The following is a 15,333-nucleotide window of genomic DNA, read 5'->3' as shown; positions in this document are numbered from 1 at the left end:
ACCTGCCGGATGCCAGGTGCCGCCTGGGGGGGGGGGGAACACGCACCTGTCCATGCCCGGGAGCCACCTGCGGGGGACATGCACCTGTCCATACCCAGGAGCCACCTGCGGGGGACACGCACCTGCCGGATGCCAGGTGCCGCCTGGGGGGGGGACACGCACCTGTCCATGCCCGGGAGCCACCTGCGGGGGACACGCACCTGCCCGCGCCCTGTGATCCGCTCGCTCGGGAAGCTGCTGGCCCAGCAGGTTGTGATGGGCCGTCTGCCTCAGCTCCTCCCTCCTCGCTCTGCGCTCTCTGTCCTTGTCCCTGTCTTTTCCTCGACTCTGAGACTTCTCTGCGTCCTGCTCTCGGTATTTCTCTTTGTGCCTCTCTCTGTCCCGGTCTCTGGAGTCCTTTTTCCTTTCCTTTGGCTTTTCTCTGTCTCTGTCCCCACGAGGGTTCTCCCTGGAAGCATGACCGTCTCTCTCGGCAGGCCTCTCTCTGTGCTTGGTGTCTCGGTCTGGGTCCCTGTGCTTTTGCTCTTTGTATTCAGGGAAGTCCATTTCCAACTCCTTCTGCGGCTTCTTTTCTCTGTGTTTCTTATCTTCCTTGGGATTACCTGATTGTGCGGCCTAAACCAAGAGAAAGCAAGCAGAATTCGGAATGGGAGTCACTGAGGTGTCCTAACACTAGCTTCACCTGCTTCCATCCCAGCAAGGTGGGCCTGGAGGAGGAGCCTCGGAGCCCACAGGCAGTGGAAGCAGACCAAGCATTTCTAGGACCAGCGACGGGCACCCACTCATCAGAGACACTCACGTTTGCTGGCAAGTCAAATCTGAAACACTACACGGACTAGAGAGAGAGAAAAAGGAGACTGACGCTGTGTCTTAAAGTTTCTGAGACAGCAACAGCCTGGGTCCCACTCAAAGGACCAGAACGCCACCCCTGTTCTGATCCGGAGGTCTCAATCTTACCCCTGTTATCTTAGAAGTAAAACCTCCAGTTATTTTACCAGCAAAAATGGTTTTTTTTCAGAAATGGCAGAGAATTACAGTCTGGGACAGTTAAGCTATGGCAAAACCACAGGTGATTCTGCAGAACAAAGGAGAGGAGGCTCCTTCATAGAGGAAAGGGGGAGCTGGGAGGGGCTGCTGTAAACTAAAGTCCACTGGGGTAAGCTGGGAGCCGGAAGTGTGGTGGCTGCTCATGGGCTGAGCTGTGGCTAGGGGAGGGGAAACCTTCCTTCCTCCTGCTGGGAGAGTAAAATAGTGTCACCTGGGAGGTGCATCTCCTCCCGTCGGGCCTGCAGTGGACAGTGGAGTGGTGGTTCCTGAGAGCCCCCCTTCCCAGTGCTGGCCTCCCGACCCCATTCTGAAGGAGGTTTCCTTTAATTTTCATAGCCCAAGCCCCTCCACATACAGACACATGCACACACACATATGTGCACACGGACACACCCGATACACACATCCAAGCATACCACAAGCACATACACTCTCACAGAGAAACCACACACACATATACACACATATAGACACACAGACACACAAGAACACTCAGTGCACACTAACGCACACATGACACATGCCCTGAAGGGTAACAGAAACCTGATGGAGCTGGTGGGACACTGGGCTGGGCAACCCCACCCCCCACAGTTCCAGACAGCTATTATCTCTGAGTCAAGAATGCTTCTGAAATGAGCCACACATAAGCAAAGTTAGGCTGTGTTGAAAAGCAAATAAAATTGTCCATGAAACTATCCAAGGTCCAAAAGGACTCCAACTCAAATCTTTAAATACATTACCCAGGGGTGCCTGGGTGGCTCAGTCGGTTAAGTGGCCAACTTTGGCTCAGGTCATGATCTCGCGGTTCGTGGGTTCGAGCCCCACATCGGGCTCTGTGCTGACAGCTCAGAGCCTGGAGCTGCTTCAGATTCTGTGTCTCCCTCTCTCTCTGACCCTCCCCTGCTCCCGTTGTCTCTCTCTCTCAGAAATAATAAACAAACAAACGTTAAAATACATTACCCAAAGGTGTTTTCTGAGATCATCTGCTTTCCAAGTATCATCCTTCGTTCTTCTCTAAAAAGAAAATTATAAAGTTAGAATTTTTAAAGTTTAAAGAACTAATTTTCTACACTCTAGTGAGCTGCTTTTTCATTAGGCCATGTAAGTCAATGGCAATTAGTCTTTGACATGCAAGAAATTACCACCTACTAGAAGGAAAGGCATTAGTAATACAGATTTTTTTAAAAAAATTACTCCCTTGTCTAACTGTACCCATAAACGATTATAGAATATGGTCCTCTGGCTACTTTATAAAGTAGGTAACACACTCCCCACCTTCCCCATGTCACCCAGGGCCCCACGTCGGTGTCGAGTCCCACTGCCCATGCACATATCTAGCTGCCAAAGGAGCGGTTTCCCCTGAAGTGTCCCTGCCTGGGAGGCTGTCCCCACCAGGTGCTGAGCACACAACAGCAGGACTCATCCACAGCTCCAGACACAGTCCGCCTGCCATGTGCAGGGTATATTTGAATAATGAAGGGAACTCACTAAGCAAATTGTTCAAGGATGTTTCCTGTAGACAACAAGATAGATTTGTCCACATTATTTTATTTTCCCTTAGAGAAACACTACTTTGAGGGTACAAAAAAAGGTAAAATTTTTCTAAGGTTCAGAGTTTTTAAAAATTTTTGTTTATTTTTAAGTTTGTTTATTTTGAGAGACAGAGAAGGCAGAGGAGGGGCAGAGAGAGATGGAGAGAGAGAATCTCAGGCAGGCTCTGCGTGGTCAGCGCAGAGCCTGATGCAGGGCTCGAACCCACAAACCATGAGATCATGACCTAAGCTGAAACCAAGAGTCGGATGCTTAGCCAAATGAGCCACCCAGGCGCCTCTGTAAGGTTCAGATTCAAAGCAAATGTAGTACAAATGAAAAACAAATACTTATTTATGGATAAGCCACCAAAAATCTTCCTAGTGGTGTGAAAATTAGGGAAACAGAAAAATAATTCGCAATAGTTCATAAGTATGCTAATTAGAAATAAATAAAAAGCAATCACTTTTAAGAATCTAGTCAAAGTGTGATATAACCACAACATTTACTGAGTCCCTTCTGGAGCTGACTGCAAATCAGCGTGTAAGAAGAGGTTAAAGACAAACCGCTGACAGCAGGGGGTAGCTGAGCTCCATTCCCACCTGTGCAGGGGTGGAGGCGCACTGAAAGGCAGGAAAATCACACAGGGTGGTCCATGTGAATGCAGCCAGGTGGCTGTGTCTGCAGGCAGGCAGCTGTGGAAGTCAGGAGCCCACCTTCCCCCAGACACCTGGAGGCAGAGGCCTTATCCTTCCTGAGGGTTCCGTTTCCGGGATGGCTCTCAGGTCCTAGGGAGAAACACGCCTGGGCTAAAGACACACACGGACATCTCCAAGGGACAGAGGAAGCACGTGTAACTGCAAGTGTACTAGAAGGGGGGCCAGCCCTATCCAGGTGCTGGCCAAACAAACTGCCATTCTTCTGATAGGCCTGGGCTTTGCCAGAAGGTTGCTCAGAGGGGGTTAGGCCACCACAGGGACACAGCCTGAGGCTGTCAGGAGTAGCTAAATGTTGGGTCTCTTCATGCAGGAGAACCTCGTAAGTGGGTCCGTGAGGACCAACTGTTGGAGAGAGCCCAGTGTACTTGCCCTAGAACATGCAGCCTTTCTGAAAACAGAATGAAATAGCCCTGCACCGATCTGAACAGTTAACAGCACTTATCATTAAGTGAATGGCTGGAACATGGCTACCACCATTTAAAAGAAAGTAGAAACTTATTTTCTTCTAAGGATAACCTAAATATAAACATATATACGTCTACATATTTATGTTTACATATTTCAAGCTATGATTAATAAGTCTCATGATAATAATAAACTCACACATTACCAATTACTTGGTATGTAACAGAAAAATTTAGAAATTTCTAGAATCTTCATTGAGCACTGAAATTAATAAAAGTCATAAACACTGGATGCAAGGTAAGCTAAAGTGTTTTAAAGAACCATCATTGAAAACTGTCATTACCCTTATCAAGCAGGTGTAAAGCCAATAAACATGCCATTAAGTTTTAGTTTTCTAAAAATAACTACAAAATACTGAGCCCTGGTATATCCTAGCAGACACAAAACTGGTTATATTAGCGATAGCCACAATGTCAGCAAATAAATATACTGACACGAACCTAAAGAAGAGCTTGGTACATGATAAAGTTACAATAAACAACATCGGGGCACCTGGGTGGCTCAGTGGGTTAAGCGTCCAACTTCGGCTCAGGTCATGAAGGCTTTATCCTTCCCTTAGCTTTATGGAACAAAAGACACTAATTCTTCAGCACTATAATAATTACATGACTAGGTTCTAATGACCAGGAGATTAACTTCCTAAAAAGTTAATGACCAACTTGTAAATGAGAACCTAATATGAGTATTCAGTAGCTGCTTTTGCTACTTTGAAATATTTTATAAATATGTATTAGAAGACCCCCAAAATAATCCAAAGTAATGCAAAATGTGATCGATGTCATCCAAGATCACAGAAAGACAGAGGCGAGAAAAGATCTAAGAACGAAATACATGTCTGACAATCAAGCAGTTTGGGAAGTAAAGAGCCTGAGGAATCTCCTCGCTCTGGAGTCCTATCTCAGTGGTTAAGAACAAGGGCTGTACAAGCAATTCTGGGAAAGGACTGAGAGGGAACCAGCAGAGCAAACCCCTACTAGTCAAAAAACTTACTTTAATTAATCTGGTGCTTCATTAAAAAATATGAAAAGTCAACCAGGCATTTCAGGAAAAAAATGACATAAGAAGGAGAAGAATCAAGAAAAACAAAGAAAAGGGCCCTAAGAGAAAAGACTTTTAACTCTAGGGAATATACTGAGGGTTGACAGAGGGTTGTGCTAAGTGGGTGATGGGCATTAAGGAGGCCACTTGTGATGAGCACTGGGTGTTATATGTAAGTGAAAATCACTAAATTCTACTCCCGAGACCGATCCTATGCTCTATGTTAAAATAAAATCTTGTAAGAAAAAATATAAAGAAAATGGCCCAAAGAAAAAGAGAACTCTTTATTAAAAAAAAAAAATCAAAGGGATACATACACCCCCAATGTTCATAGCGGTATTATTTACAACAGCCAAATTATGGAAATAGCCCAAGTGTCCATTGATTGATAAACGGATAAAGAAGATGGGAGGTGCCTGGGTGACTCAGTAGGTTGAGGGTGAGACCTCGGCTCAGGTCATAATCTCGCAGTTCATGAGTTCAAGCCCTGCAAGGGCTATGTGCCGCCAGCTCAGAGCCTATAGGCTGCTTCGGATTCTGTGTCTCCTTCTCTCTCTCTCCCACTCCCCTGCTCGAGTCTCCCCCCTCTCAAAAATAAATAAACATTAAAAAAAGTTAAAAAAGAAAAGATGTATACATATACAATGAAATATTACTCAGCCATAAAAAGAATAAAATTTTGCTATTTGCAAGGACATGAATGGAACTACAGAGTATTATGCTAAGTGAAATAAGTCAGTCAGAAAAAGACAAATACCATATAATTTTGCTCATATGTGGAATTTAGGAAACAAAACAAATGAGCAAAAGGGGAAAAAAGAGAGAGAAATCAAGAGACACTCTAAATTATAGAGAACAAACTAAAGGCTAGCAGAAGGGAGAGGTGGGGGCTGGGTGAAACAGGTGACAAGAATTAAGAAAGGCACTTGGGGCACCTGGGTGGCTCAGTCAGTTAAGCAGCCGACTTTGGCTCAGGTCACGATCTCACGGTTCATGGGTTCGAGCCCCGCAATGGGCTCTGTGCTGACAGCTAGCTCAGAGCTTGGAGTTTGCTTCAGATTCTGTGTCTTCCTCTCTCTCTCTGACCCTCCCCTGCTCACATCGTCTCTCTCTCTCTCAGAAATAAATAAAACATTAAAAAAAATTTTTTTAATAAAAAAAAGAATTAAGAAGTACACTTGTCTTGGGGCACCTGGGTGGCTTAGTCGGTTAAGCGTCCGACTTTCGCGTGGGTCATGATCTCGCGGTTTGTGGGTTCGAGCCCCGCGTCGGGCTCTGTGCTGACTGCCAGCTCGGAGCCTGGAGCCTGTTTCAGTCTGTGGCTCCCTCTCTCTCTGACCCTCCCCTGCTCACGCTGTCTCTCTCTCTCCTAGAAATAAATAAAAAAATATTTAAAAAAAAAAAAAAAGAAGTACACTTGTCTTAATGAGCAGTCAGTAATTTATGAAATTGTTGAATCACTATATTGTACACTAGAAGCTAACATAACACTGTATGTTAACAATATGGGGATTTTTTTTTTTAATTTTTAAGAATTAAAAAAAGCTTCCTGCACTAGCCCCAAGGGGAGATCGTGCTTTGAGAGCTATCACCCTATCTCTTTACTTGTAATAATAACAGTTCTTTGTTTTCAAAATTAATTAATTAGAATTAACAATTAGTAGATGAAGTCAACATTAAAGTTGGAGAAACCAGAATGTTAAAAAAAGAAAGTCAAGGAGATGGAAAACATGTGCCGTGAATTCAACATCTAGCAGCTGAGTCAGTTCCAGAAAGAATGGAGAAAACAGAAAGAAGGAAATACAGAATACAAAAAAATGTCCTGGGGGCACCTGTGTGGTTCAGTCAGTTAAACATCAGGCTCCCGATTTCAGCTCAGGTCTTGATCTCATTGTTTGTAAGGTGGAGCCCCTCGTCCAGCTCTGCCCTGACAGGTAGGAGCCTGCTTGAGATTCGCTCTCTGCCCTTCCCTTGAGTGAACACAGCATTCTCTCTCTCTCAAAAATAAATAAAACGTGGGGCGCCTGGGTGGCTTAGTCGGTTAAGCGTCCGACTTTCGCTTAGGTCATGATCTCACGGTTCGTGGGCTTGAGCCCCGCGTCGGGCTCTGTGCTGACTGCCAGCTCAGAGCCTGGAGCCTGTTTCAGAGTCTGTGACTCCCTCACTCTCTGACCCTCCCCTGCTCATGCTGTCTCTCTCCTAGAAATAAATAAAACATTTAAAGAAAAAAATTTTTTAAAATAAATAAAACGTTTTAACAAAAGAAAAAAGTGTCCTAGAAGTAAAGGTAGACTTGAGTTTTCATTCTGAAAGGGAAATCAAATGTCAAAAATAATGAATGAAAAAAAGATGAACAATAAACAAACTGACATATATGTTCAGAACACCAAGGACAAGATCCTAAATCTTCTGGAAAGTAAGAAATGTTACTTCAAAAATATCTCATCAGCCAAACTGGTTGCCAGAGACAAAAGTAGAATGCCTTCCAAGTCCTGGGGAAATTACTTCTATGTTAAGCTAAAGTCTCAAACAAGTATATCAGTATACTAAAGACTTTCTTTCTTCATACTCTCATTTAAAAAGGTACTTGAGGATTTACTCCAGGGGAAAAAAGGGGGGGGGGGGGGATTTCAAGAAAGTTGATGCCACTGGGTTAAAAAAAAAAATAGACCTAACCCAGAATTACAAATAAAAGAAATTTCCAGATGATAGCTCTGAAAAGGTCTAGGAAAAAAAATAGCCCTTATTAGAACTGGAGTCAGAGAACTCTGGGAAGAATTTTTTAAAGCAGATTTTATTAAACAGATAATATGACTGATTAATAAGCTAAAATATGTAAGTGATAAGGTTAAGAAAAGAAGCATTTTTTTGCCAAAGTAAAGGCAAATACAAATTACAGGAAAATCAAAGGACCATTTAAGAAAGACATGCTCCAAATAGGAACTACACTATATTGTGGTACAATTAACTGAAAGTAAGAAAATATGATCTAGTGACCCTGATGCCAAAACATAGTTCCTTGAGCAGCAGGAGTTGAGGAATACACTACTACATTTTCTCTATCAGTGCATTCACATGACTTAATTCTGCGGTAAACACTTACACACAATCATGTACTGTACTGTGCATTGGCTTTCGATTTCAAAAATCGACCTACAATACACAGAATATAAGTTAAGAATGACTTATGAAAATACAAGGGAATGGTATGGAAGATGACAGGGGTCAGGAAGTCTGTGGACTTAAAAATAGATGGAGGGCAGCATACGGTACTAATTTCCTAATCCTAATAAATGGGAAGTTAAAAGATACTATCTAAAGTTGGCATAACACAAAATAGATAGAGAATATTAGCTAACATTGCAAAGGTAAATAATAAAGACGGGTAAAAGTAGGAAATGCATGCAAACTAAAACTCTCATCTTTTACCGTTCAGGAATGAATACACGAGAAAAATAAAATTTACTGAGTGTTAATAACACTGTTTTAAGCACCTGAGCACTTCTATTACAAAGTCTCATTGACTCCTTATAAAACCTATGAAGTTGCTATTACTAACGTCCCAATTTTATGAACTACAAAATAAGGCCTGTTAAGTCATTTTCCTGATGCCACGCAAGTAAGTACAGAAGTCAGAATAAAACTCCAGCCCCTGCCCTGCGCTCCCGGCCTCCGGAGCCGGGCGCGGCGGCGCTAACGCAGGTCAGAGGCGGCGGCGCGACCCCGCGAGGCCGCCCGTCCCGTCGACGACAGTCCGCCGCGCCGCCCCGGGCTCCCGACGACGCGCACACCCTGCCTCACCCCGCCCCGGACCAACTCCTACGACACCCAGCGCGCGACGCGACCCCTGTGGGAGGGAGGCCGGGACGCCGACAACCGTGCGCTCCGGGCCCACGGGCGACCCCGGGACCGGCCCGGCGAGCCGCCCGCTCGCACCCACCTTCCCGGGATCCATCGCCGCTCGCAGGCCGCGGCTGCCGAGCCGGCGTCCCCGGCTCCTAGCAACTGGCAGGCGAGAGCAGCGGAGCGCCGAACCACCGCCGTCCCGGCACGCCCCGCGGCTGCCGCTAGCGGGCTTGCGCTCTTCCGGCCTCTAGCCCTCGGCAGGCACGAGCAGCGGAGCGCCGAGCCACCGCTGTCCCGGCACGCCCCGCGGCGATCCCCGGAGCGCCGCTGCTTCCCCGACTCCTAGCAACCGAAAGGCAGAAGCAGCAGAGGGCCGAGCGATCGCTCGCCCCTCGGACACCCACTCCCCACCCCACCCGCTGTCCCCGCAACCCCGGCCTCGCCCAGTGAGGCGTAAAGGGAGGGGCCGAAGCCGGGGTCTACCGCCTGGTCAGCGTGGGCCCCAGCGCGAGGACTAAGCTGGGCTGACGCTCCGGCCTGGCTGGGAGGACCGGAGCTGAGCCGGGTCACTGGACATCCGGGGCTACAGCGAGGGAACGGAGGCACGGCTTCTGAGCCAACTGCGGCTTAAGCTGCTAAACTAAATCTCCTGGGTTCTTTTCTCCCAGAGCCCACCAACCAGGTACCTGGAAGGCGTGATCTCGGGTCCTGGAACAGCATCAGGACGCAATCTCACGTCCCGCCTCTTAAAAGCAAGAAAATTAAGCATCCCGAAATTCGATTTAGCAAATATACGGTAGATTAGAGAAGAGCTTTTCATCTGTATATAGTTTTGCATTTTAGAAAATATTTTCCCATATATATCACTTGATATTACACACCCTGTAAGATACTCGGAACCATAAAGTGTTCAAAAATGTAATTGTTTAAAGTGATTTTTTATTAAAAAAGAGAGACCAAAACTAAACATTAAGACAAATATTCTTCATCTGAGACTTATTTTATCAGAATTATTTTCTTTGAATCTAACTCTAAAAGCCAATCTTAAGCATTCAAGACTGAAGAGGGATGGTCCAATTCCAGTGATGAACATTATAACCTATGTTTAGCTGTGTTTCCCCAAACTGTTTTGATTTTGTTTAGTATGCAAATGTAACTAAGAAAAGATTCCACTTGGGGCACCTGGGTGATTCGGTTGGTTAAGTCGCTGACAGGTCATGATCTCACTGTTTGTGAGTTCAAGCCCCAAGTCAGGCTCTGTGCTGACAGCCGGGAGTCTGGAGCTTGGTTTGGATTCTCTCTCTCTCTCTCTCTCTGTCTCTCTCTGTCTCTCTCTCTCTCTCTGTCCCTCCCCTGCTCATGATCTGTCTCTCAAAAATAATAAAGCCATTTAAAAAAGACTCTCTCTCTCTGACCCTCCCCTGCTCACGCTCTCTCTCTCTCTCTCTCCCCTAGAAATAAATTAAAAAAAAAAAAAAGAAAGGATTCCACTTAATGTTTTCACGCACACAACAGACTCTCAAATCATGTGTTAAGAAGTACTTCAGTGAGCATGTTATTAATAGTCTTTGCTTTGATATCATGCTTTCCTGTAAATACAAAATTTGTTTTGCAGATATTGTATTATTGAACCACATACTGTTAGGAACCAGCTCACAGTTTTATGGATCTATCTACTTTGTTCCAGACAAATACCATTTACCTGGCTTCTTGCCTTGGAGAAATTAATAACAGATCCCAAAAGCCTTTTCTATTTAAGTGTACTCTGATCCTGGGCATATCACTAGAATCTTTTTCATTTTCACTCATCAGCACGTAGGACAAACATAACACGAAAGGAAGGTAAGAAAGGCAGTCTCAGGGATACTTAAGATATACTTAGGAATTGTTCTGAGGCACCAAACTAAAACTTTCCATTTAGCCATTCACTTAATTCTCATGGCATCCCCGTGAGGTAGGCATGTCAGTGTTTTTCCAATGAGGAGACTGAAGGCCACAAAGGTTAACTGACTTGCCTACACTCACAAAGCCAGGCTGGCGGATGGTCAGATGCCAAAGTCCACTCTTAAGCACTGTGTTACTCTGTAAGCCAAGAAAACAGCTAATTCTGGAACAGCTTCAGACTCTGTTAAATATGAGGATAAAGTCACAGCCACAGCATCAGACAAAGTCATGCACACCGAATGACCAACCTGGGTGTGGCCCTTAAACCCTTTTCTGTCACCTCCCCAGTGAAACCAGATCACAATAATCTTGTGTTGACTCTGCCCCTCATTTCCAAGCAGCCCCCTTTGCAGCTCACTCCCTGTTTCCGGCTCTACCTTGGCTCTCTTTCCGGACTACACCTCTTCTTCATCAGCAAAAAGAATGACCTAGAACTCTCCAGATACACCCTATTCACAGGATTGGCAAATGCTGTATCCTGTCTCCCACTCTCCTCACCACATTTCTGAATAAGAGCCTATAGAGGAAGCAAAAACAGTCTTTCTCTCCTCAGACTTCCTAAAATAATAATTTTCCACATAACTCATTTGATGAGCAGTTACCTTTCATATTGTAATATTTCTTTTATTGTGTTCATTCAGTAGATGCCTTCCTAAGTTCACTTGATGACCTGGAAAGTGACAGAGGACGAAAGATGGCAAACTACATAAGCACACTCTGGACCTCTAGTCGCTGATTTGGTGACTGCTAGGATGGACAAACAGACAAACAGCTGTTAGATAATGTGAACCTGTGAGAGCTACTCCTAAAAGGCAGCGAGTGAGGAGCTGACAGCTGGCTGTCTGGAAGAAAGGACTGAGGTTGGGAAGGGCACACAGAGTTTCCCAGGCAGAGAGGCTGGGAAAGAACATCTTGAGGCGAACACAAATATGGGGACAAGCACAAAGAGCGGAAGCCTTTGGAGACTTCTGGGAAATACAGAAATGGTACCTGTAACAGTGCTGTGTGGTAGAAATAGAATGTGAGCCACAGAAATCATTATCTAGCAAAATAAACAGGTGAAATCAAATTTAATGTATTTAACCTGATACATACAAGATGCTATCATTTCATCATATATATTTAAAATGTTGTTATTTTACATTTTTATTACATTATCTTCTAAACCCAGTATGTATTTTACACTTACAGCACATGTCCGTTCAGGCTAGCCACATTTTAAGTGCTCAAAGCCCCATGTGGCAAGTGGCCTCCATTGGAGTGGACCAGGTCTCTAGCACAGGGTATGTGAGTAGGGGTGGCAGAGGGCGTGGGGTGGCATGAGACGGTCGGAGAGGAAGCTGGAAAGGAGACATGGCCAGGTGGTAAGCGGCCCCAAATGGCATGACGTGCAGATTTAAAGCATTGTTGGGCAATGGTAAGTCATTAAAAGGGGACCAGAATGCTGAAGGACAGGTGGGTGGGAGATGGGTGGAAGCCAAGAGTGGGGCCTTTGTGGGGATCTGTAGACTGTGCAGCCTAATGGTGGCCATTGCGCAAGCTGCATTTCTGCCCCTTCCCCCAGATAGCTTTGCTTCAATCCCCCTGGAGCCTTCACTGCAGCACCCCTGCACAGACCCTCCCCTGCTCACATTCAGTCCAAATGGTTTCTTAAAATTCTACTACATCCACTTTTCTAGAATTTGAACATGTCTGTCCATCTCCCTCACTAGATTGTAAAACAACTTATAATTCCAGGTTATGATAAAAACAAAACATTTATCCATAGTAATAAGCAACTTTGTTACAAAAGTCAAGGATGTTCCTGTCCCAAACACATTGGTTTTCCAGGTCAGCTAAATTTGGTGTCACTGTAATGTCTGTGTATGTGGGTATGATGCAAAACCTACCTGTGGATTAATTTACGTGCTGATGTGCTAGTGAGAAGTCTGATCAGCCCTTCACTGGCTGTGCGAACCTGGGCAGTTTATTTTACTACCTGTGCTTCAGTTAGCTCTTCAGTAAAATGGGTATTATAAGGTGTCTACTCTGTAGAGCAGTCGTAAGGATTACATGAGCAATTATACAAAGTACTGAGAACAAGGCCCATGGCAAACTAAGCCCACAGTGTTAGTTATTAACAAGTATATTGTTGTTATGATACTTTAGCACCTAAATTATAAGCCTTTAGGGCAGATGAAAACAGGTGGGATGCCAAAATTAGAGCCTTCTTTTAAAAATCTATAAATTATCTGCTACTAGCACTTCCATCATTGAAGAGATTGTGGTAGGTAGAACTCTGGTCGCAGATTCCTTTCCCTGTCATCCACACTCTTGTTTAACTCTCTCTTTGAGTGTGAGCAGAACCTATAAATGTAATAGGATCGAGTCCTATGGCCAGGTTACTGATCAGTTGACTAACTGGTCAAAAGGGAGTTATCGTGAGTGGGCCTGACTTTCAAAGAAGGTGATTCATCTGAGAAACACTCCTACTGTCCTGGAAGAAGCAGCAACTACCACGCTGGGAGGGGTGGAAGGAGGGGGCACATGGAAGAAACAGAAGGTGACTCCTGGCTGCCAGCCAGCACAAATCAGGGACTTGGGCCCTATAGCTTCAATAAACTGAAATCTGTCAACACTCTGAATGAGCTTGGGAGGGGTCTCAGCTGAAGGTCTCCAGAGGAGGCCACAGCACAGCCAACACTTGGTTTCACCTCATGAGACCTGAATGGAGGACCCAAGTGAGGCAATGCAAATATCATCTTCAATATCAACAGAAACCGGCATAGGGCTTGCGACTTGATAGATGGCTTCAGTTGTGGGTTCTAATATGTGCCACATCATTTGGACTTCCCCCAAGCACATCAGGGCTCCCCATCACATGCACAGAGCTACTTCCAGGCTCCTGAGGACTGAGCTGTATTCAGCAGGTAAGTGTAATCATAAGCATAAGGTACAGAAAGGGTTGACTCAAGGAGGGAAATATCACAAAAGGCTTCCCCGAAGTGGAGATATACAAATTGTTTTTTGAAAGATGAACCGGAGTTTTGCATAAGGACAGAGAGAGAAGCATAGTCCAGACTCAGGGAACAGCAGGTGTGCAGGCACAGACCAGCAACAGCAGGTTTTGGGAAAGAGTGCAATGCAGACAGCGGTGGAAACAGCAGTGCAGCCCAGGTCAGAGGTGAGGCAAGCAGGAGGGTCAGATGTGAACAAGCTCTGTTTGTCATGAATAGGAGCAAAGGAAACCAAAGCACGGAAGAGATTCAATCAAGTCTGCATTTTGAATTGGTCATTTGATCAAAATATGGACTTTTAAAAATGACTTTCGAATTAATTTCAAACTTGGAGAAAATATGCAAGTACATAGCACTCCGGTCTCCATCGCCCAGATTCCCACTACAAACCACCTGACACATTTGCTCCACTTGTCTGTCATCCAGCATTCATCTGTCTACACATACACTTATCTGTTATCATTGGACTTGTCCTGAGTTATTTGACAAAGAGCTTCGGGTACGATTACTCATCACTCCGAAATACTCCAGTGTTTGTTTCCCCAAAACAGGGGCAGCCTCTACTCCATAACGCTCTAGTCAAGAAGTCAGTCAACATGGATACAACTCTGTTGTCCAATCCACAGACCCCTTGTTCCACCGATTGTCCCAAAGCATTTCTTTTCCTTTACAGCCCAGATCCCACACAGGAACACACGCCGCATGTAGCTGTTGTGTCTCTTCAGTCTCTTGTAATCTGGAATAATTAATTCTTCAGTAAGAACACGGGGACCCTACATGGCATCTGTCCCGAGCCCCTACACTCAGGTCAAGCTTTCCCAAGCTCTCTGGCAAAATGTCCCAGAAATGCTGCTGTGCTCCTTTCTCCCTTAAATTGATAAGTATCTTGTAGAAAGTATTCAAGTATTATTCCTCATCAAACCTCACCTACTGCACTTAGCCTCTGTTGATAACTCACATTTACTCTACAATGACTGCTAAGTGGGGATTTCCCATTCCTTTGACTCCAGTGACTTATTTTCTGTGCATTCTTCACTTGCTCATTCACCTACATCAGTATGGGCTTATGGGTTCCTATTTTACTCCCTGGCTTGTAATCTGCCAATGTTATCCCTGATTTTGCTGCTCAGATAGTCCCAGATTTAATCAGCAAGAGCCCTTCAAGTTGCCTCCCACGTCCTTTGACATTACATGATTCTTTGACCATTTTCATACTGCCTGGCGCAACAAAATATTCCAGGCTTACCTTGTATTTTCACTGCTCCAGCCCTGTAGTCAACTATTTCTCCAGAGGTGTCCAGTTCCTTTCATTGGAGAATAGGATTTAGAACCCAAGATCTACTGGAGCACAAATTGCTCCAAAATTGGAGTTACTTGTGCTTATTGGTACTGGGGTACCATTGCTTCTGGACACTCTCAGAAGACATATTAGAAAGTATTTCTAGGTCTCTCTGGGCATATGTATCAAAACACATGAGTTTGTACTTCCTCCAAGTCAAATTCATCACATCAAGGTTCTTTTTGGCCTCTCCCTTTCCATGCTTGTAAGATCTCCAACAGCAAGAAACCTGGCTTTCACTGTCATCAATATATGTGTCTATTTGCTAACATAACCTGGCTGACGAGTTTGCCTGCCATGCCTCCTCCACGGTGGGGAGAGTAAGTCTCTATGGAACTTTTAAAGAGGGCAGGATTAAAGGGCTACCAGTCTGTCGTCATCTGGCAAGAAAGGACCAAGACTTTTCTGA

General features: G+C 45.0%; 1 protein-coding gene and 1 long non-coding RNA gene across 3 annotated transcripts in view; one reads left to right on the top strand and one right to left on the bottom strand.

Moving 5' to 3' along the window:
- Positions 1 to 8,794, bottom strand: part of DYNC2I1 (dynein 2 intermediate chain 1) — a 61,681-nt gene extending 52,887 nt beyond the window's left edge. For both annotated transcript variants that reach the window (XM_039255855.1, XM_039255856.1), the window contains exons 1-3: positions 8,740 to 8,794; positions 2,008 to 2,061; positions 201 to 615 (exon numbers count right to left, since the gene is read on the bottom strand). In XM_039255855.1, the coding sequence (XP_039111786.1) occupies positions 201 to 615; positions 2,008 to 2,061; positions 8,740 to 8,754 (484 nt within the window). In that variant the 5' untranslated portion in view covers positions 8,755 to 8,794. The remainder of the gene's footprint in view (positions 1 to 200; positions 616 to 2,007; positions 2,062 to 8,739) is intronic.
- Positions 8,795 to 9,044: 250 nt separating this feature from the next.
- On the top strand, positions 9,045 to 11,663 carry LOC120247823. Its single transcript, XR_005532419.1, has 2 exons — positions 9,045 to 9,327; positions 11,231 to 11,663. It is a non-coding gene; the product is annotated as an uncharacterized LOC120247823 (long non-coding RNA).
- The last annotated feature ends 3,670 nt before the right edge of the window (positions 11,664 to 15,333 follow it).

The sequence above is a fragment of the Hyaena hyaena genome, unplaced genomic scaffold, assembly GCF_003009895.1.
Source record: "Hyaena hyaena isolate Hyena2069 unplaced genomic scaffold, ASM300989v1 scaffold_548, whole genome shotgun sequence".
In the NCBI taxonomy this organism is placed as follows: Eukaryota; Metazoa; Chordata; class Mammalia; order Carnivora; family Hyaenidae; genus Hyaena; species Hyaena hyaena.
Note: the sequence above shows the minus strand (reverse complement) of the source record. Positions and strands in the feature narration are given on the sequence as shown.